The sequence below is a fragment of the Colossoma macropomum genome, unplaced genomic scaffold (assembly GCF_904425465.1).
Source record: "Colossoma macropomum unplaced genomic scaffold, Colossoma_macropomum, whole genome shotgun sequence".
In the NCBI taxonomy this organism is placed as follows: domain Eukaryota; kingdom Metazoa; phylum Chordata; class Actinopteri; order Characiformes; family Serrasalmidae; genus Colossoma; species Colossoma macropomum.
Window position 1 is genome coordinate 13,620,912 of NW_023494798.1, and position 22,313 is coordinate 13,643,224.

The following is a 22,313-nucleotide window of genomic DNA, read 5'->3' on the forward strand; positions in this document are numbered from 1 at the left end:
TGCTGGAACAGTCTCATGTTAAACAGTGCAGTATATCTCACAGTTAAAGACAAGATATTCTAACGAGTGATTGAGCAAGTTGAATGCTAGGCACTGGTCTGAGTTTAAAGGGGTGGAGGGTTCAAACAACCTGCTGGGGGGACAATACAACCAAGGCAACATGGTCTTAAATACAGGTGGAATTTAAATATGTAGAACACTGTAGATGATACCACATTCCATTAATGGAAAGGGATGAGTTTTGAGTGGGGGGGATGGTATTCCCTTGCTTTCCCCCATCAGATCAAGCCCTGCTTACAGCACAGCTTTCTGACACACTAGTGTGTGAAATCCTACAACCATACAGCCAAACTTGTTTGTAACCCAAAGTTTTGAATTTTGCAGAAGAACTTGCTGTCATGTAACCGTTTGTTTGCTGTATGGATCGCCTTGCATGTTTACTTGGCTCAGTGATTTTCCCCATTTATGAAACAGTTCATCATATGCATTGTTAGTCTGTAAACAGACTAAAAGAGGCACAATTCATACAAAATCTGTCCAGTTTGACTAAAGCAGGACAAAACTTGCACATTTCTATAAGATAAAGAGGTTGGAACACGGTCGTGCAAAAATGAATTATTACTGTTCTCATTCATAAAACCACACTTCAGAGGATAAAATACAAGAAGAAAGTGGGATATAGAGTGTTTAACAGTGACATAAAATTATATTTTCCCTTTGTAACACTATTAATACACTGATCAGGCATAACACTATGACCACCTCCACTTACTATATAGGTGCACTATAGTAGTAGTAGTTCTACGATTACAGACTGTAGTCCATCTGTTTCTCTGCATACTTTGTTAGCCCCCTTTTACCCTGTTCTTCAGTGGTCAGGACCCCCATGGACCCTCACAGAGCAGGTACTATTTGGGTGGTGGATCATCCTTAGCACTGCAGTAACACTGACGTGGTGGTGTGTTAGTGTGTGTTGTGCTGGTATGAGTGGATCAGACACAGCAGTGCTGCTGGAGTTTTAAACACTGTCCACTCACTGTCCACTCTATTAGACACTCCTACCTTCAGTCTACCTTGTAGATGTAAAGTCAGAGACAGTAGCTCATCTGCTGCTGCACAGTTTGTGTTGGTCATCCTCTAGTCCTTCATCAGTGGTCACAGGACACTGTTGGCTAGATATTTTTGGTTGGTGGACTATTCTCAGTCCAGCAGTGACACTGAGGTGTTTAAAAATTCCAGCAGCACTGCTGTGTCTGATCCACTCATACCAGTGCAACGCACACAAACACACCACCACCACATCAGTGTTACTGCAGTGCTGAGGATGATCCACCACCCAAATAGTACCTGCTCTTTGAGGGTCCATGGGGGTCCTGACCACTGAAGAACAGGGTGAACGGGGGCTGACAAAGTATGCAGAGAAACAGATGGACTACAGTCTGTAATTGTTGAACTACAAAGTGCACCTATATAGTAAGTGGAGCTGATAAAATGGACAATGAGCGTAAAAACAAGGAGGTGGTCATACTGTTATGCTTGAACAGTGTACACTACAGAAAGATGTGAATTTAAATGCAGTGGTCCTTTCTGGTTTTAGTCTGACTCTTCGCAATAACATTTAACCTTATGTCACAATATTTCCTTCTTGAAATAGTACTTCTAGGACTAGTGTGAGAATAGTCACAGTTACATGACCATTTTTTCCACACATGGTCCTTCAGAACCCCTACTGCACTGTTTTTCCTGCTGTCAACATCCATAACTCCACTTATCAGCTCATTAACAGGCCCTTATAGAGGCTAAATTTGATGTGTTGGAGCAGGAAAAACACTAAAAGGAAAGACTAGGATTGGGATTGAGTCATTTAATGCTATTGCAGCTTAGAGTTCACACCTACGTGTGAAATTTTAGTGTATTTGCCATAGAAAGACAATACGTTCAACAATTTTCAGTTAAATAAATTGTTTATTATAATTTATAACAGTTCATTGAGTTTTCTCAACTGACAAATTTATAGGTCTGCACAAACTTTACACTTGAACTAAAGGGAAAGGCAAAGAAAGGCAAGAAAGAAGTTCAAATAAAGTATTACTGCTGATAAAAGTAGTAACATTTCTGATGTTATTCGTCAGGACTGCTTTTGGACATGAGCTTTGGTGTCAAAAGCATAGAAATGTAAAAAAAAGTCTAGAGTAGGAAACAGAATACACTTGTGACTAAACTAAACATATTCCTTTTTTTTAAAACTCAAATGCATTTCAAAGCAAAATTATTTTTGTTGTTTACAGTTTTATTAAAATGGTCTTAACACTTCAAATTTCAAATAGTACTTAAAATTTCAGCAATGTAGAGCACACTTAAAAATTGAGATATAAAAAAGCTTTGTTCTCAGTAAAGTTGGCCACAACAGTACGTTTAAACAGGCAGTAATGCATAAAGTAGCTAATAGCGAGAAACAAAAGCCCAGCAGACTTTTGCAATTTGGATGACATTCATTTCTTTTTTACACTGACTAATTTTAACAAATGATTACTTTCCTATACCAAGCTTAACTACACCAATTTAATTAGGCAAAAAAAATTAAATAAAAAGCAAACATGATGTGAGCATTTCAGCCTGTGTAAAAATGGCCTTTGTTGTTCACTTTGAAGTCTCACTCATAGCGAGTTTCTGCAGTATCGGCATGCAGTTGATGGCTTTTCCGTTCCCAGGAGAGCAGCGAGGAATTCTCAGGCCCTGGGACAAAACAGTTTAGCTGGGATCTACTAACTGTTTATCCTATAAGAAAGGGCCTAGTTTCTGCTGCATCCAGCAGCACTGTGTGTTTTCCCAGTCTGAGAATGTTTTCTAGTGGCACCAAGAAATACAACATAAAGGAGCAGCTATTAATTTTGACCAGCTTCTGATGAAGCCTAACCTTCAATACAATTGTGTAATTTGAAATGACATCTTTATTTGGGCAAAACATAATTTGTGCAATCAGGGCCACATTCAGCAGAGAAATAGTTCAGACCAGGTCGATATTCCTTACATAACTCAAGTCAGTCTGATCACACTGACTTTGTATGAAAGATTCAAAAAAGCTCTGCTACTGAATGGAGGCCGCGATTATTACAGCAGCACGTTTTATAAACCTCATCTCAGTACTGGTGAGGGGTTAAAAGAGGCAGTGATTGGCTACTAAACTGATTGGCAAACTGCTTTTAAACATGAGCCCACATAGAAACACTGGTGTGTGTGTGTGTGTGTGTTTAGCTTAGAGAAAGAGAGACCCTCTTACATCCCCACACTGTGTGTCGGGGTCACTGGCTGATTTAAGCCAATGGTGGTGCACAACCACCCTGCAAAGTCCACTTCTTCTGCTTCCGACTTCTTTATGAAGGGATGGACCTAAGGGGAACAAGAGATTGGAGTTTTGTTTGATGGTGAGTTTTGTGTGATGGTGAATTTATTCATACTTTATCTTATCTTTCTAAAAGGCAGCGATATAAAATCCATGTTTTACTGTTTAATTGTGGAAAGGGTCTTTTACTTTGAAAGGACAAATATTTGATGACAATACATGACCAGGAAATCTTATTTCCACTCCTTTTTTCTATGGACACTGAGAAGGTCATGACATGAGGGCTTCAAAAGTTGACTAACTGTTCAATATTTAGGCAATATGCCTTCTACTGTCTGAAATACTATCTGGGGTAGATAAACTTTCTTTTTGCATTATTAAAACCAGATCTGGTAAGTTTTTTGTAAAATTGTCAAATGAATTTGTTGCCGTATGGCAACTATATGTGAATATGGAAGTGATCTGTGTGCATTGAACCTATTGGACTGTAATTGACGTACAAAGCACTAGGCTACTCTGAAAGTATAATTGCAACTTTTGACTACATTAAAAAACATTTTTTATATATATATTTTGTAATTCCAAACTGTTGTAACTGTTACATATTGTCTGAATTGTAAATTACACCACTGGAAACCATAGTTTTACCAGAAGGAATTGCGATATCCCACCCAATCTATATGTTATGTGTATGTATGTATCAATTTCTAGTTAATCAAAACATGTTGATGATGACTAAATGAAATGAATGATATTGAATGAGAATGATTAAATGAAATTAAATAAGTTTCGATCAAGAAAATGATGTCCCCATATCAGGCCTAGGTATTCTTATTATGATGTTATTATTAATGTACATTCCAAATAATAATTGAAATTAATTAATTATTTTAAATTATTTTAAATACTGGGTTATATATTCCACTAAGTGTACATTGGATTTGTTTAATCTTGTTTTCAATAAAATTATGTTTTTAGAGAAATATAAGATGTTATGGTACTTTCCATGTTTGAGCATTGTTGCCATACAGCAACAATTTACCAACTACCCCTCTTTACATTTTTTTTTCAAATATTTACATTGATTAAGCAATTTTAAATAACAAAAACATATTAACACATTTTTTTAGCATGTTTAAGCAGTAATTTATACAATAGAGGGCTAGACAAGTTCCAGTCCGAGACCAGGGGCCAGATTCACAAAAGCTTTTCTAACAAAAAAATTTACAAAAGATCTTCAGACAAACACTAAGGAGTTAATAAGAATGTTCTTAAAGGCAAAAAAACTTTTTTAAAAAAAGAAAAAAAAATAGATGTGATGGTGGAGAAGGTTAAGCAGAAGATTTATTTTAGGTTTATTTTATCCTTGGAATATTTTAACAAATATATTTTGTGAAACTCAGAAGTTAAATTTTAAGAGGTTTACCTTGTTAAGTTTTACAGTCTAAGACAAGTGTGAGACTGTCGTGATGTAAGAGCAAGTGGTAAACTTGAACAAATTTTTTTCAAGAATACCACCTTAAGAGAAAAGTTAAGAAAAAAATTAAGACAATTATCATTTATCTCAAGTTTTTTTCTTAGTCATATTAAAAATCATATTTAAGAAAGATTTCACTTTTTAACACACTTTTCTGAAGAAAAGTCAAAATAAAAAACAAAAAAATGAAAGATTTTGAATTTATCTGTAGCTGATTCCTTAATAATAAATTTATAAATAACAAATACATTAGCATATCACGTTCACATTACAAGCCTCATTGCTCAAGTCTGATTTTTTGCTCAGATCCAATCTCTCCGACATGATGGTTCATACTCGTTTAGGTAAGTGACTCAAATCTGTCATTAATGTGAACGAAACGGTGTCCTGAAATGACCCGCATGCGCACATCTTAATCAGTACATTCACGTGAACTAATCGCATGCGTCATGAACAGCAAACAAACTAACGAGCAGAACGAGCCTTCGCTGCGAATATAATTAACTCTAAACAGCTCTCAGTGGTTCATAACTAAAGCGAGAGCGAAAAAGGTGAGATGTGTTGCTTTCCCACCATTTACACAGGCTTTAACATCTGTTCACAGCTGCTGCCAGGGTAACACTGAACGATGGTGCATGCACAATGGGAAAAAAGCCCATGAATGCCGATCTGAGCGTTCACACTAAGGTCGCATGGCCACGAATCGGATACATATCCGATCTCGACCACATGCGAAAGTGGCTCAGGTCGGAAATTGAAAAAAAAGTCAGATTTGTGCGTCCACACAGCTCTGAAAACATCAGAGTCATATTAGGGCAAAAAATCGGATTTGTGCCACTTCAACCTGGTAATGTGAATGTAGCCTTAGTTCAGATCGGTTTTCTGATTTTTGTAAGGAAATGACGGTAAGATAATTCTTCTGCTCTTAATTAGGCTCAATTAAATAACATGTTAATTGACTGAATGCTGAATGAGCAGAGAGTGACCTGTTTCCGTTAGCCAATCTGCATGCAGATCTAATTTTAGACATGTGAATGTTGATATTTGATGTTGATGTAAAGATATCAGAGCTTCTGTCTGCATGCCACTGTGATACTAAAAAGAATAATAAATAAAAGAGTAGGTATATATTAGGTAGTATAAGGCTAACAAAATTAAACCCTGGTTAGCCTACTAAGCAATATGTATCACTGAGCTTAATATATTAACAGCACATTATGTTAACATTAGTAGCTGCTTCTGGTTTAAAATGCCCTTCACTTTAAACAGCCGTGCTTTCACGGACAAAAAACACTCATCATCTCAAGAAAAATTTCCAAGGCCAAGATACTGTCAACAACAAGACAAGACCAAGACCATTCGTTTGGACTCAGACTGGACTCAAGTACTACAACACTACTAATTTTTTTTTGTAAAAAAAAAAAAAAAATTTGTGAATTTTCTCACCATCAGTTGCTTCAGATCTGCCCTCTCTGCTGGATTTTTGATTAAGCTGAAAAAAAAAACACAGTTAAGTCAATCCACTGCATGCAGGCCAACTGGCCTGTCAAATTAATGTTGTTCACATTTGAACCACTAGATGGCACACAGAGCTTATAGTAACTTAAAAAGCTCTCAAATCCTGTAAGCTGCAGTCCAGCATTTAGCCTTTAAAATCAAACCACAGTTGCCTCTTACCATTTGTTAACAAAATCTTGGAATTCGGTGCCAAAGATGCTTGGCAGCTTGGGTGGTGGCTGAAAATAGAAAGATGATTCAGTTAGGCCAAAGTAAGCCCACCATCAAATCCTCACCTTAATTCATTTAGTGTCACACAAGGCATGGTGGTCCATCCGAAACAGCTGAGCACATACCTCATTGACAATGTAGTCAAGCAGCTCAAAGATGGCCATTGGGGGTCTACTGTCAGGTCCGTACGCTGTAAAACAAGAAGACATTCTTACTAATAACAGCCAAGCATCCATACAGAAAACCAGAGCTCGCGGATGGAATGTAGCCTAGTAAAGCCTCTGCAGTTCCGCAGCCTAACATAAGTGATTATATCCTTTACTAAGACAAGTGGGTAATGTGACAGTTCCCAGATGGTCCTTCGTTCTGTGGTGGGAAGCACTTACAGCTGCCAGGCCGGCCTGGGGGCCTGGGTTTGGGAGAGGCCTCGCTGGATGAGGGGTCTCCTTCCATGGGGAGGCCAAAGATCTGCTCTAGCTCTTTAGCATCAGGAGGTGGGATGGGGAAGCGCCCAATGGCCATCTCCACCAGGGACAGACCCATGCTCCAGATGTCAGACTGCACCGAGTAGTGAGTGCCCTGCAGACGCTCCGGCTGGAGAGAGAGAGATAGGGAGAGAGGAAATGAGTCTGAGCCAGGAGGAAGGGGTATGGCAACAAACAGTTCAAGCAAACATCTTATGAGAAGCTACAACTCTAATGTCCAGTTGAAAAGTTTGACCACAGGCACACTGCTGATAGAGGCTAATAATCCAGTCCTTTACAACATGGTTAAATCAAATCTACATTCCTTTAAATTTCAAAGAATCTCTTTTCATGCATCCTTTAAAAAAGTACACTACCAAAAATGTTCTATGGCTTGTAAATAACTACGCATCAATCAGAGACCACTCTTTATTTATTTAATTTCCAATAAGGCCATTAGGTACAAGTTGATCATTTTTCAGGAAATATTTCAAAGTAGATTATATATAAGATAATCCACTTGCATATAGAAGAAAAAAAAGGGAAAAATTCAGGAGTTTCCAAAATGTGAGTTCAAAAATGATTAAAAGACATAGAGGAACTGGGACTCCTAACAACCATGGAAGACCTGAAGAACACCAAAACAGTCACCATTAGATAAACAGTACTTCTGTTATGAAAGGAAAGGTCTGGAAGGATATGTAGCTGTCAGGAAGCTGTAGGGAAGTGAACCAAAGTAAAGAGTTTGCTTAAATGTTTTTTTTTTCCAACACTGAAAAATATATAAATACATAAATATTCATAACGTACTGGAAATTGAATAAACAAAAAGGTGGTTTCTGACTTTTGCATAGCACTATACAGCCCTTTTATAAATTATTTTATTAATGTATATTAATTCAATTAATTATTAATGTAAAAAATATAGGACAAATGATGTAAAAAGAACCAAAAACAGGAAAATATGTAGCTGAGAGGCTTTGATCTTAGAGCGACAATATACCACAGGTCATTCATCATGGATATTATAAATAATAATAATAATAAATTTATCATTATTATTATCATCATTATTATTGATACTTATTATTATATATTGATATTACTGAAGCTAACCTGGTAACTTTATGATGGCACACATAAAAATAAAAAAGCATTCAAATGGTTCTTTGCGCTGTCATGGTTGCATTCCCTTTCCTAAAGAATCTTTGAGAAACGCTGTTCTTTAAGAGTGAAGTGGATAAATGGACAAGCAAAAGGGAAATTTCTGACAATCATGTTTTCATATTTGCTCCAACTGTCACTGATATGCTAAGAGAAAAAGACTGAAAAATAAAATGAAGACTGAAAAATAAAATGAAAATTGAAATGAAATAGCCAGATGGATCCGTTTTTAGGCTCACAAGGTGTGTCTGAACGTTCGGCAGCTCATAATCAGGAAATAAGCACATCTATGAATTACATCTTGGTAAATATGTAAATGTGTTTTTAAAGAACCTCAGTGAGAGACAATCCAAATGGCATGTTTATAAAATATATTTAAAATGTTAAGAAAAGATATAGTAGGTATGGAATGTGTCATGATAATGAGCAGTGAAGGTTCATAACTAGGAAAAATAGTTCAGCTTCCCTTACACAGCTTTCCAGGATTGTGATTAACAAGAGAAGCTTGACTCACAGACATGTAGGATCTGGTGCCCACAAACGAGTTGGCCATGGAGTCGATAAGCTGCCCACTCACGCCAAAGTCACACAGCTTAATCTCACCCCGTGAGTTCACCAGGATGTTGGATGGCTTCACATCTGCAAGACAGGAACAGGAACTCATGTAATGCAGAAATGAGCAGGATGGAATTAAAGAGGGACTGAACCTGCTCACCTCTGTGCATGATCTTGTGTTTCTCTCTAAGGTAGGACAGCCCTTTAATCACCTGTAAGCATATAGGCAGGACATTTTATTTAAAGAAGGTTATTAGCCCACGCCATAGGATGTAATTTCTCTTATTTAGGGAACAGCCAAGAGGATGGCCTGTAATTCCTTTGCAATCTACCTGGAACTGTTCCAACCACTTAATTCAAATGTGACTGTTTGCAAGAGAGGGGTAACTGTGGTACGCACCGCAATGCTAACTTTGCCCAATATTTGCTCTGGAATCTTGCCTGCTTTCTTCAGCGACTGGTCCAAGGAGCCACCATCCTGCATTAGGAAATTAGTGTTAATGTTCAGTGCACTCAGTTCCCTTAGAATTTATAAAAAGCATGTGCAATGAATAAGGCCAGTATGTAGACTATGTATACCGTTCCAGCTGTACAGATATAAGAAGCAATAAGTAAGTACATTTCCGCAACTGATCAATACACAAGACAAAAAAAGAGAAAGTCAAGGCCATAATTAACTGTAGTTAACATTTTGTCATGGTCATGAGAAAACCTCATATCTCACAACTTTGAAGGAGGAGCAAACTTCATAGGAGATGGAAAAAACATAACTTTAACAGGAGAATAATAAAAAAAAAAACTTTTGAACATATTTTAAAATAAATTAAAGGAGGCGTTCACTGAAAATCACGTCTGTGTTTTGGATGTTTTCTAGATGCTCCAAAATATATCAATACATGCAGTGTTACGGTTTGTTCCATTTTTTCTCCAGCAGTGACTAGTTCACAAAGTATACTCAGATGGATTTATCCCTATATGTATGCTAATTGCTTTGTCAGCATCCTCAAAACATTTTTTTTAGAAACATAAGATGCTAAAAATGTCCCAGCAACTCCCAGCTTTATTTTGTTTACAGTAGCTGATTAGCTCACTCAGTAATTAGCAACATGAGGTGCATTATTGTTGGTTGTGGAAATGCTCAAGTGAAAGCACAAATCACTGTACATTTTTTTTACATGGCTTCAAGTGATAGTGCTGCTACTGATTTTAAAGTAATATGAGTAATACATGGGGGTGTATTTGCTTTAGTTTAAGTTTAAATTATTTAAGCATTTGATACAAAAAACCTGTCTGAAGTGCCTGGAAATTGCCTAATAAGTACTGAGAAGCACTTACATGTTAAATAAGGTGTATTTTATTTGTCCCTTTTAAAAAAAAACTTGAAAATAACATTTTTTCAAATGTCTTTTGGTCCATTCAACAAGGACACGCAGTGTCACTGGTGCAAAGTACTGCTCTTATGAAGTATTACAAGTTATTTGACTTCTAATGTTCCTTGTGGAGAATGTTAAAACTGCTAAATGTGAGTGAGGGAGTGAGTTAGGAACCATTTCCATGAGGTGCTTCACATCTTTAAAATATTTCACACAGCGTAAAAGGGCAGCTGTAAAAACAGTGTACAGTGATGATATGCAGAGTTACTCTTTCTGGATAAATTAAGAATTTAGTTGACGTTTAATGTGAATCTGGTGTGTGTAACAGTGAAAGAGCTGTACCATGTGCTCCATACAGATGCTGATCTCTCCATCGCTGTAGAAGGCCCCGTAGAAGCCCACAATGTAAGGCGAATTACATTCATGCAGAACCTGCAGCTCCCGGATGATCTGGTTCCTGATGGCTGGCTTGATCTCCAAGTGAATGAGCTGAGAAATCACAGAAGAGAAATGGCTGATGGGAACTGTAGTTCTGTAAAGGTTTGTGGTGTGATTTCTGCTTCCAGGCTTCAGGAGGCACGCAGCACCAGAGCAGCATGCGTGAGTGCTGCATGCAGCTCAGTCAAGCAGAAATACAGTGTGTAATGTGAACTGTCATGCACTCAGCCATGTTCAAACACTGTCTGCAAAGAATATATCAGCCCAGATTACAAACACCATAATTTAATAAGCGATCTTTGTTCTAACTTCCATTTAATGAGCTACAGTCAGATCTTTCTTCTGTCATAAACTGCTCCCAGGACACAACCCATACTCAGAGAGCAGAAAGTGGAATCTAACTTGTGGCCTTGTGCTCTATAAAAAGACATGATGAAATCAAAAATCAATGCCTTCCAGAGATATCGGAGAACAGGGGACAGCACAGCTTTGTTTAGCAGCTGCTTCTTGAAAAACTGCTGCAGATATCTCTGTGCAAGGATGGTGAGGAGAGACCTTTTTAAAGGAATACTCTAGCATTTTTCCTCCTATATTCTACCTGCCACATCTGTACTGTACGGTTGATTACCACGGATAATCATTTTTTACACACTACTCTGTCCACTGGCTACAAACAAAAGTGTGTCTCAAATCAGCTGGTTTTCTGTCTTTTTGTATGTACAGGAAATCCTTTCAGAATTATTGTCCATGACAGAAATGGAGACTCTAGTGAGAGTCACATGTTGACTAACTCTTAACTCAACTTAAGACTCATGAAATTTTGGCCTGAGGAAAAAACAAAAGAACGAAACTGATTAAATTTCAAACTACCAACCTTTAAGTTGTAGTTACACATCCTGTAAAATATACTAAACTTTCAGCTGGGGTAGTTATTCTGCTGTCTAGAAAGTTTACATGCCGTATAAACTACAGGCTAACCAAAAAACAAGTTGTTTTGCCTCTTTCCTTAAAACACTGCATTTACTGCGCTCCAGTTTTGCCATTCATACTTAAGGTTTATTCTCGAAAGTCTTGTTTTTTGAAGCCATGTCAATCTGACGTTTTTAGAAAGGGTTTACTTTTATAGAAATGCAATGTCTGCAGCTAATAACAGGACTAAACTAAAATTCTAAAAAAACTAAAAACTCCAGATGCGACTTGCACTCACACCCCAGAGACTCGAGACTTGACTCAGACTCAGACCAAGACTTGACTCAGACCCTAGAGACTTAACTCACACTTGCACCCAAGAAACTCCAGACTTGACTTGGATCCCAGAGACTTGACTCACACCGATGAGACTTGAGACTCGACTCAGATTGGTATGAATCGGTTCACAATCATCTTTCGGTCTGTGGTTATCAACCACATATGCCTTTTCTCTCTTGCTGAATACGTGAAGGTCAACTTTTATTCCTTATTCAATATTATTATTGATGTGGATATACACCAGTCAGGCATAACATTATGACCACCTCCTTAATTCTATGCTCATTGTCCATTTTATCAGCTCCACTTACTATATAGGTGCACTTTGTAGTTCTACAATTACAGACTGTAGTTCATCTGTTTCTGTGCATGCTTTGTTAGCCCCCTCACAGAGACGGTATTATTTGGGTGGTGGATCATTCTCAGCACTGCAGTGACACTGATGTGGTGGTGGTGTGCTAGTGTGTGTTGCGCTGGTCTGAGTGGATCAGACACAGCAGTGCTGCTGGCGTTTTTAAACACCTCAATGTCACTGCTGGACTGAGAATAGTCCACCAATCAGAGGATGACCAACACAAACTGAGCAGCAACAGATCAGCTATCGTCTCTGACTTTACATCTACAAGGTGGACTGACAAGGTAGGAGTGTCTAATAGAGTGGACAGTGAGTGGACAAAAACTTGTGCTTAAAAACTGTGTCTGATCCACTCGTACCAGCACAACACACACTAACACACCATCACCATGTCAGTGTTACTGCAGTGCTGAGAATGATCCACCACCCAAATAATACCTGCTCTGTGAGGGTCCATGGGGGTCCTGACCACTGTATGATTGTGAGAAATGTGTATAATTGGTGGATGGTAAATGAGATGGATTTATTGTTGTCCAGTGCTGTGTGTCAAATCACCAAACAGAACAGAACTCTCCCATAATATCAATGTGCTGAAAGCTGCATCTACCTTCCTTGCCATGATGAGTCCAGAGGGTCTGTGTGAAACCTTGAAGACCACTCCGCCATTTCCGGCACCCAGCTCACAAATCTTTTCAAAGTCATCGTCCTTCAACTCCCCTACTTTCTGCTTCTGCGTGAGGAAGGCCTCAAGACGCTTCTTCTGCTGCTCATCCAGTTCCAGCTCCTCTAACTTCTTCTGCAGGGCTTCCAGGTTTGTTCTACACACAAAAACACATACAAATTACAGTCATAAGAAAAAAAAGTTGCATAAAAATTTCAGAAAAAAGGTCTAGCATTTTAAGGAAGAAGGCTTTGGTATCCTAAATGCAGTATTTTAGCCCAGTAGCTAAATATAGACAGCCAAGACCAAAAACAGAAATGTCATATACTGTGATCTAAACCACAAAATCCAGAAGCATCTATGGAATTTCCATTGAGTCATTGTGCTGCAAGGTATATTTGCAGGCTATGACATCACTGTCCTGAGCTGTGCTTGCTTTTATGCACGTAGTCAATAGGTCTGTCTGTAGATGCAATGAGAATTTCCCCACTTGGGATCAATGGAAAGGAACATTAATAACGATTCAGGAACATGCTCCAATTTTCAGCCAAGACAAAGGTAAGATGACTGAATGGGCCATTGTACACAGTATGGCCAAAATAAATGTGTGTGTGTAGAACGGTTAGCAGACACTTTGAACTCTGCTTGAGGAAGCCGGTAGTTCCTATGAGCATGTGTGCCTCTCCTTCGGCTCTGTTGTCATGGTGATGCATTTCCTTAGCTTTCCGTTTGTGGAATGAACCTCCCTGACCCTCCTTACTCTCCATCTCTTCTTCTTCTCCTCCCATAACAGCCTCTTCCTTTCTCCCACTGCAGAACTGCAGCCCAAAGGAATCCAAAAACTCTTGATGATGAGTGGATGCTAGAGGTCAAATGAGGATCATGCTTTCTCCTCCTATTCATTTGTAGCATTACTGGTTGAAAGAATGTAAAGCCTTCCTTTAAACAATGTAGGCAAATATTATACACACAGAACAGTCTTGGCCCTTTTTGTTATTAAATGATGAAAAGCTCAAACTCTCAACGGCTCAAACTCTAATGTGAACATTTCAAATGTATCTCTGAGATACTGATTTCAGTGCTCCTGATATCCGCAGTGTTCCTTGAGGCTGTACTGAAACTGCTTTGGTGCGAATGGAGGCTCCAAACAGCAGTGACAAATGTCACATTGTTATAAAAGAAAAGTATGTGCTCCAGTGTGTTCCAGGTGCACCAGAGAGCACTGAAAAACCCCGTCTCAAGGACCCCAGCCATTCAGATGTAAAATACGTCTTTTCCACTGCTATAGGCATCTCAGCAACACCACCACTACCTCAGAAGAGATGCTCTTACACATAAATTTACATCAAAATCTCACTCAGAATATAAAAGCTGATTTTTTTTCTTTTTCTGTAATTAGACCAAAAGCACGACACAGAGAGGTGAGGGCCTTCGAGAGCACTCACACTCTCTCTCTCTCTCTCTCTCTCTCTCTCTCTCTCTCTCTCTCTCTCTCTCTCTCTCTCTCTCTCTCTCCACCCACAGCAGTGTGAGGGTTAAGTGCTCTCTTCTTCGCCAACACGGCCGTCATATCCATGGAGACGAGGCCGCTGCGTGTGAGAGAGGGAGTGAGAGAGTGAGAGAGTGTGTGGGCGGCGTGGGTGCCGTGTGAAGAGGAGGCGACGATGGCGCGCGGCCCTGAGAAAACTGCACGCGCTGCACGTGGGAGAGTCCACAGCCACGGCCTGTTCGCTCATGCGCGCTCAAGCACGGCACAAGCAGCAAGCACACGCAACAGTGGTCAGAGTCTCACAGTGGAGAGCAGAGGAGCCCAGAAAACATCCTCAGGTAAAAGTGCTGCTCCTCTGGTGAAATAATGACTCGCGAAGAAGTAGCAACCCAACATAAACAGACAACCAGAGGAAAAACGAATCGGGCCAAAAACTGAGTTCCATATACAGCTGCTGTGGTAGTGCAGCTTAGTAGGCCTGCATTTATTAGCAGGACCTCACATTTGTTAGATGCCTCCCTTCTCTTAAATGAAAATGGGGAGAATTGGAAATGCAGAGTGAAAGTGGTTCAGGTGACCTTAAAGTTTTCCATTATTCACTGTCCAGTGCATATAGTGCATATATGGAAACAATACTGCTAAAACAGCTCGTTTTGAATTCAGTGTTTCTGTGATGTCATGAGAACCATCTCATTTACATATGCCCACCTATTCGGCCTGCAGCAATTTAGCACCGCCCATTCATGCTGAAGTCATGAGTGCTTTTTGAATGAGGCCCAGTTCAGGGCTGCCAATCAGAACAAAGCTAATTTATATCAGTCTTAGTCACAGTAAGAGAAAAGGCCTGTGTAATTCTAAGGGAATTATACACAAATGTTATAAGCGGGCCTGAAGGGAAAAATAAAACACGTATAAAATGTAGAAAAATGTAGGATGTTGGATCATTAAAAGTATTCGCATTTAAAAACACTCAGAAATCAACCTGGAATCAGTACTGACCTTTTTGCTGTGTTAAAAAGCATAGAGATAACAGAAGCATGTCAGGCATATTATTTTTCACGTTCACTATAAGTTTAATGTTTTTCACTCATGTAAAAGGTTAAAGGTCGTGTTATGTCATATCTCTTGAACTCATGTATCATCTAGAATTGTAAGTTTATCAGATGTAAATGCGACTTTGTCATCCATTCAAGTGCAGTTTACAGGTGGAAAAATTGCTGTTTTCCACCTGAATGCAGCATATGCCAGCACGCACCAAAAGGTGGGGAAAAGTAATATTAAACAATAATATATTATTTCACCGCCCTCCCCCATATCCCCATCTATCACTGAACAAAGTACTCATATTGTTAAGAGACCCTCCCTGATACATTGTTTCCCACTAAAATACATCACACAGCATTTCATGCTGACTTTAAAGGGGAATACCACAGATCTTTAAAAAAATAACAAAGTGCGCCTGGCAGCAAAGAAGTTCATGTGACCAGCAGAACAAAATTAAATTAAACTCAGAGGAGGAATTAGTATGCTAGCTAGTATGCTAAAATGCACACACACACACACACACACACACACACACACACACACATTTTCTAAGCCGCTTATCCTTCTGGGTCACGGGGGGAGCTGGAGCCTATCCCAGCTGTCATTGTGTGGAGGGAAGGATACACCCTGGACAGGTTATGCTAAAATGTATGAATGACTAAAATGGAACACACTGAAAAGCAGATTTCTTTCCTTACAAATGTACTTGATTAGCCTCCAATTAAAGGGCCCCTCCATGTACCAAGGATTAACTTTAGATAGTATGTTTTAGGCCAGAAGGACCAAAAACCTGTTTGTTGCTGTCCAAAATGGTAAGTTTACAGAAGAGGCCAAAAATGTTCTATACATTCAATGTAAGCTAAAGTAAAGTGATTTTATTCCAAGAAGTTTTGGACCATTTCTGTTATACTCCATTCATCATGATATTGCCACACAGTGTAAAGAGAAACTGCCAGGCTCAAATGACATAGAAAAGTAAAAATCAAAAAAATGGAGATGGATGTTTTTCTTTGGACAGTGGTGACATGTTGTAAAACAATGTCTAAGGAATCAGGCAATTTATTCGTAAGCACTTTATGGAATAGCTGGAGTTAAATGCTTTGGACCTCTTTCTATCATCACTGCAGTAAGCAATTCTGTTTCTGAACAATGGCACACTTCGCAGCAAACCACTCTGAATGACTGTTTTTATCCTAACAATGTAATAATGCAGAAGTCTAAAATCAGTGAAACATGGAACCTTTAGGTACAGGGAACAGAGTAAAATATAGCCACTTAGTAACTACCAACCTCCGTACACAGAAGGTTTACAGTCTGACAGAAGCTTTCTCTGGTTATTTATTTGGAACTTCAACCCCAAATTTAGTGTCAGTATGAGTTTGACTATGTTTTCCAATTTCATGCTTGTGCAATGACACAAGCATCCATACAGCCTCAAATTAAGTGTACATGAAGTACACTCAGGCGGGCGTGTGGTGAAGCAAGGTGCTGGCTGATTCGTCTTGAGTGTGAATGTGGACCAGTGCAGAGTTGGAACGTGAGCTGAGGCTGGGCTTTGCTAAACCGCAGACAGGTACACATTCTTCTGAGGCACAGAGCAGGTAGTGCCGATACAGGGCCAGTGGTTAATAATTAACCGTGCTCTTTCAGCCGCTGGCCTGCTTATCCGTGTGTGGTCTGGCTGGTGGCAGAACAAGTCCCATGTGTCGCTAACACACAGATTTAGTGGCACTGTGGACCATTGCATTATTTCTTATGTTTTTTGGAGCCATCACATTCTCTGTTTTAGTGCTCTTGAAGAACAACGAGACAGGACACACAGTGTGCAGTATGTATGCTTTGTACAGCAAGCACAGAAAAGACAGTGCAAAGGCTGCAGCACATAGTAGTTCTTTAATAAGAAAGTAGTTCTTTTATAAGTCATAAATAGGAATCAGCACTGGGAAACAGCTGCCATGTATCTAGGTTTGTGTATGTTTGTACATTAACAGAACAAAAATGTCCTTACTTTGTAGCAAGTGACAAAGAAAGAAAGGGAGCTCCCTACAAAGTCATGTTAAACTAAGTGGATTTTATAAAGTGTTTTCTACAAAAGCTGCATGCTTCAGTTTTTAAAACAAAGTACAAAACTTTTATGGTGCTGAGGTTGTCAAGGGTTAAGGTAGGATATGTATATAATGCATAGAGCTAAGCAATATGGAAATATCACAATACTTAACGAATTTTTCACAATATATGATATTTCACATTAAATCTGATGGATTAGAAAACACATTTAAAATACTGTCTGAAAAATAAACAAATACATTGATTTGTATTCAACATTTTGCACATTGTGCTGTACTAAATCCAATCAAACCAAGGGCTAAATATTATCTCTTTGTAACGGGGTGCCGTATGGGTGGGGAAAGTTAGGATGACTCTAAGGGTTTTTACTCTGCTGTTGAGTTTCAAAACTTCACTGACACCCAAGACCATTCACTCATGTGCAGGTGTGTGCAAAACACCCTGGACAAATTATGTTTAAAAAAATGGGGATTTGGAGGCCTCTCTGGTGAAATTGTGTAGTTGTAGAAGAATATTTAATAATGTGGTTTGACCCCTCAGATGTTCGCAAGTGCATTGAAAGAGTATCGAAAGAGAACTCAGTCAAAACTTGGTGAAGGACATGTCTTCCAAAGATGTAAGTGAATGATCTATTATTGTCATAATATCTTAATCAGTGTAAGGTTGATTTTGCATTTGAGACCTAAACATCGAGCCAGACCTTCTTTTTGAGACTGTGTTTGATGGTAACACATAAAGACATATGACATGGTTAAAAATCCAACCAGACACCTCTGACTTTTAAGTGAATTTTTCAGGTATTACAGGGTGATGTGCAGCAGCACACACACCATATTTCATGCACTTTTTTTAGCATGACTCAGTAATGCTACTTCATTCCATTTTAACAAAAAAAATCAATTTAGTGCTGCTTTAACACATCCCCTGCAGGGAACAAACTTAAATAAGGCATTTTCTGCTCATTTTAGTGCACAATTCAAATTATAGATGTTAAATTCAGCAAATAAACTTAACTGTGCATGAAACTGTGCTGAAGTTTGTTCACATGTGACCAGCAGCACACAAACTTTGCATACATCTATATGCAAAAAGATTTTGTCATGCTAATTAATTCTGATAATAAGAAAAGGAGACACGCTTTCAGATATATGACAGTCCTCTGTCCGGATGACTGCCACTACATAACAATATTAGTGAGCCGGAAAAAGGACTTACTGTAACCCCCCCCCACACACACACTTTTGGTCAGTTGTGACTTCCAGTTTCTCTTACTCACCACAGGAAGAGGCATTCCACAAAGCCTCTCTCTATAAAACCGGCTTCCGCAAGCTTGAATCATAGCTCCACTGACATGCATTCCAAAGTCTGCTCGCCACAACCTGTCCGGGCCTCACTAAAGGAATGTGCTCTACGCGTTTGTCACATTGAACACAGCCCTTCATACCAACCCGTTCTTCAGTACAATGAGCTGCATGCTCTTGCCCTGCTGTAGCTCACAAGTGGTTTGATGCTGCCCACTGTAAAGATGCTAATACTTCACTTGAATGCGGCAGAAAGTGTGTCATATCTTTGGGGATTTAATCCTTGGACTGTGTACCTCATACCCAGAGAAGTAACAAATGGTTCGTCTACGGAGTTGCCTAGTTTGTGTCCGAACTACTCTCACTGAGTGACTGAAGTAGGCTATAGGCCTCTTAAGAAAATAACCAAATGGCTAATTGGATCCAAATGATTTTCTCAAGTGTACTGACCATTACACCTTTTGTACAGACTCCTGTATTGCTCAAGAAATGTGACCGATTTTTTTTCCTATTACACTTTAGGAGCACAATTGCATGCGTGCATTTGGCAGACACACTTGTTCAGAGTGACTTAAAGTTTAATCACATGACACAGGTGAATTTAGCATTAGGAGTCTTGCCCAAGGACTGTTAGGCCAGGGTTATACTACACAACTTTTTCCTTGATTTTAGCCCTGATTGTCAGACTGGTTGAGACTATGTTTTAGGACAGAGCATCGAATAGTGTTTGAAAGGCACAGACTCAGATCGTTCGCCTTCCGTATCGCATATCAGACCAGTCACAGTACAGCAAACTGATTTTTTCAGACTCTGAACGTAATCTAGTAGTGTATAATGGTCAACAACTCAATGCAGATTGACTCGTCCAACAGCAAATGAAAGCTGAGAGCATGAAAGAAGTAAATACAGCAATTAAACAAAAAGAAAAAGGGCAAATGTGCAGATGGACTCACATGTGTAGCAAAGCTTTTTAGGCTTAAGCACAATTGAATGCATGTACATCAGAACCCCTAAAGGCTACCACACTGATCACATCCATAACTGACTGTTTTACCTGTTGTTTTTTTTTTATTTATTGTCACTGCAAACGGCTGCAAAAACAGCAGCATCAGCAACAGGCCACTTCATGTTTGTTTATTTGCATCACCTAGAAATGAGAGAATGCGTGTGTTGGCGTGAATTCTGTGAGCTGGGTTTAGTCCAGCAACAACTTAAAAGTTGACTAGTGTGTGATCCCCAATATTTCAGTTGCCCAAAAAACAGTGCAGAAAGCAGTCTTCTTAATGCATTAATAGTCATGTAATGTATCCAAACCTTTATCAATGTATAGTGGTGTGGTCACCCAGGCAGGAAAATGAACTCTGCTCTGTGTGGGGTGGGATGCAGCTTTGTTACAAATAAACTCCAAAAATTACCTAGATGTAAACACCTCAAACATGATCTCCAATCTGTATGCCCAATGTGTGAACATACGGTGAAAAAAGAAAACCAAGTGAAACATTATTTCCTCCTACACAACCCCGCCTCACTTTGAAAAGAGGCTCAAATCTCTGCAGTGCTGTGTGTAAAAGAACGCCTCTGTACCTCATCCTCTACCTTTAAATCAGTAATGGTCTCTCAAGGCCAAACTGTGAGAGTGAAAGAGAAGTGTCTGAGCCCTGGAGCGCCTGTGAAACAAGAGGCAATGACACGCACCAGTGAGTCCAGGCCGCCAGAGCTTCGATTGGCTCTCTGCTCAGGGACAGAGGACGAGGACCACAGGCCTGCCAAACGAAGGTGGCAGACAGATAGGCAGCCCTCGGGGTCACCAGACAGCCTCTGAACAAACAGGCGGACACACAGAGCTGGGCTTCGTTTGTTTATAGTGATAGTCACTGTAACTGATCCACCGTGATTGCATAACAACATGAAATGAGAAGCTCCAAGAAGTGGAGCATGCTGTCACAACCGTTCATCATCTCCATTTATTCCCAGGAGTTCATGAGACTTTGCTTGGGTCCTGGACATCCTCTGCCCTTATATTCCTTATTGACAGACCCTTGCAGGGCTTTAATATCTCTCTGTGATGCCCAGCTTGTATACTACCAACTGGAAACCGAATCTGTCCTTCTAACTTAGGGCTGTGAATGGGCAAGAAAGGCTGGACAGATTATTAGAAGGTAGAATCATTGCTGTTTGCTGGCTGTTCTGTTCCTACCGTGATAAGGGCTTCCTTCTACTTTTAGAGAAGGATGGGTATGGTGTCTGATTTTTTGTGAAAGCAAGACCACTTGCAACAACACAAATCCCCAGTGAATTCACACTACTTTGTTCATTTAATTCCACATAGACTTATACAAACGCTGTAGTGAGTTCATCACTATAGGTGTTAATTCACCACTGGAGATTTTGCAAAGAAATAAATCCTTAAACACTGATCTACTACCCTTAATAACCAGTGGAAATGTCAGTTAAGATTGTTAAATGTAAGTGGTTTATCAAATGCCAGGTGTAAATTCTTCTGTAACTCATCCACCTACTATTCCGCAATGGGCCTATACTTCATACTTTATATACTTCATATATTTGCCACATTTCAGACCCATAGTTATATGCAGTACAGTGGTCAGTTCGATGCAGCCACTAACAGAGTATTTAAAAACATTTCGTTGCCTAGAGCAACATTCACTTATTCTCCTGTTAAAGGTTAAGGTACTGGACATAGCCAAACTACTCACTCCGAGGCACCGGTTCCGTTCACGGCGTTTCCATCAGGAATGGGATTGAGCTGGATCGGCTCTGGCTTCCTCCGTTTCTGCATCACGGCTCTTGGTGACTAGCTTTACAGCAATCTGAAATAAATCAAGGCGAGAAACCCAATCCGCAGAAACAGCAGCGTGCTGTAGAGAGAGCGATCTGATGCATAGGTTATGCAGCTTATCACACCCACCCAATGTCTCTCTGAGAGAAATACACACGAAAACGCCAACGCTAAATGAGCTATAAAAGTCTTCCTGACTACTACAGCGCTGTTTTAAGCCGCTGTCCAGATAACACAGCCACGAATACCGAACCACTATGGGTGGATATGACTGTGGAGATGGGCTCATTGCGTCACGAAAATATTTACATCTGGCTTCCGGACAGCGTGGCTAACGCTGGACAATGGCGCCATCTGCCGGGAGATAAACTGTCACAAAAGGATCACTGGCACACAAACTGCAGATAGTGTGGATTCAGTAATCGATTAATCCAATGCAATTTAACGAACCGATTCTTTTCAGCTGTCTGTTTCAGTGAATCGAATGTCGATTTAACTTTTTTTGTGTTTAGAGAAGGTGGAGTGATGTTTTTGGCTAAATGTTAGCTGACAGTACAGTATTTTTGGCTTTGGCGCGAGCTACCCGGATGTCACCGGTTTTATTCAGCTCTTTGATTCAACCTCTCGAAGGAAAGCGTCAAAAAAGTGAAGTGAATCAGAACTGTGAGTCAGACAGGTATAGTTAAAAAAAATGTTAGATGGTGGAAATTTGTAGCCAGATGATAACATACAAAAAAGGTTTGCTAAGTTAACAGATCTGCTTGTTTGTGTGTAGATGAAAAAAACTTCTGGTTCGTTCGTGCTGG

At 39.5% G+C, this 22,313-nt stretch overlaps 1 protein-coding gene across 1 annotated transcript; it reads right to left on the reverse strand.

The window, feature by feature from the left end:
• Positions 1-1,464: 1,464 nt before the first annotated feature.
• map2k1 (mitogen-activated protein kinase kinase 1) lies at positions 1,465-21,783 on the reverse strand. Its single transcript, XM_036585448.1, has 12 exons — positions 21,425-21,783; positions 12,753-12,963; positions 10,447-10,593; positions 9,132-9,209; positions 8,892-8,943; positions 8,691-8,815; positions 6,935-7,142; positions 6,674-6,738; positions 6,498-6,556; positions 6,267-6,312; positions 3,281-3,390; positions 1,465-2,736 (listed from the first exon to the last, which is right to left on the reverse strand). Exons 1-12 carry the CDS (start codon positions 21,505-21,507, stop codon positions 2,730-2,732), a joined length of 1,191 nt encoding a protein of 396 aa, XP_036441341.1. The 5' UTR covers positions 21,508-21,783; the 3' UTR covers positions 1,465-2,729.
• Positions 21,784-22,313: the final 530 nt, after the last annotated feature.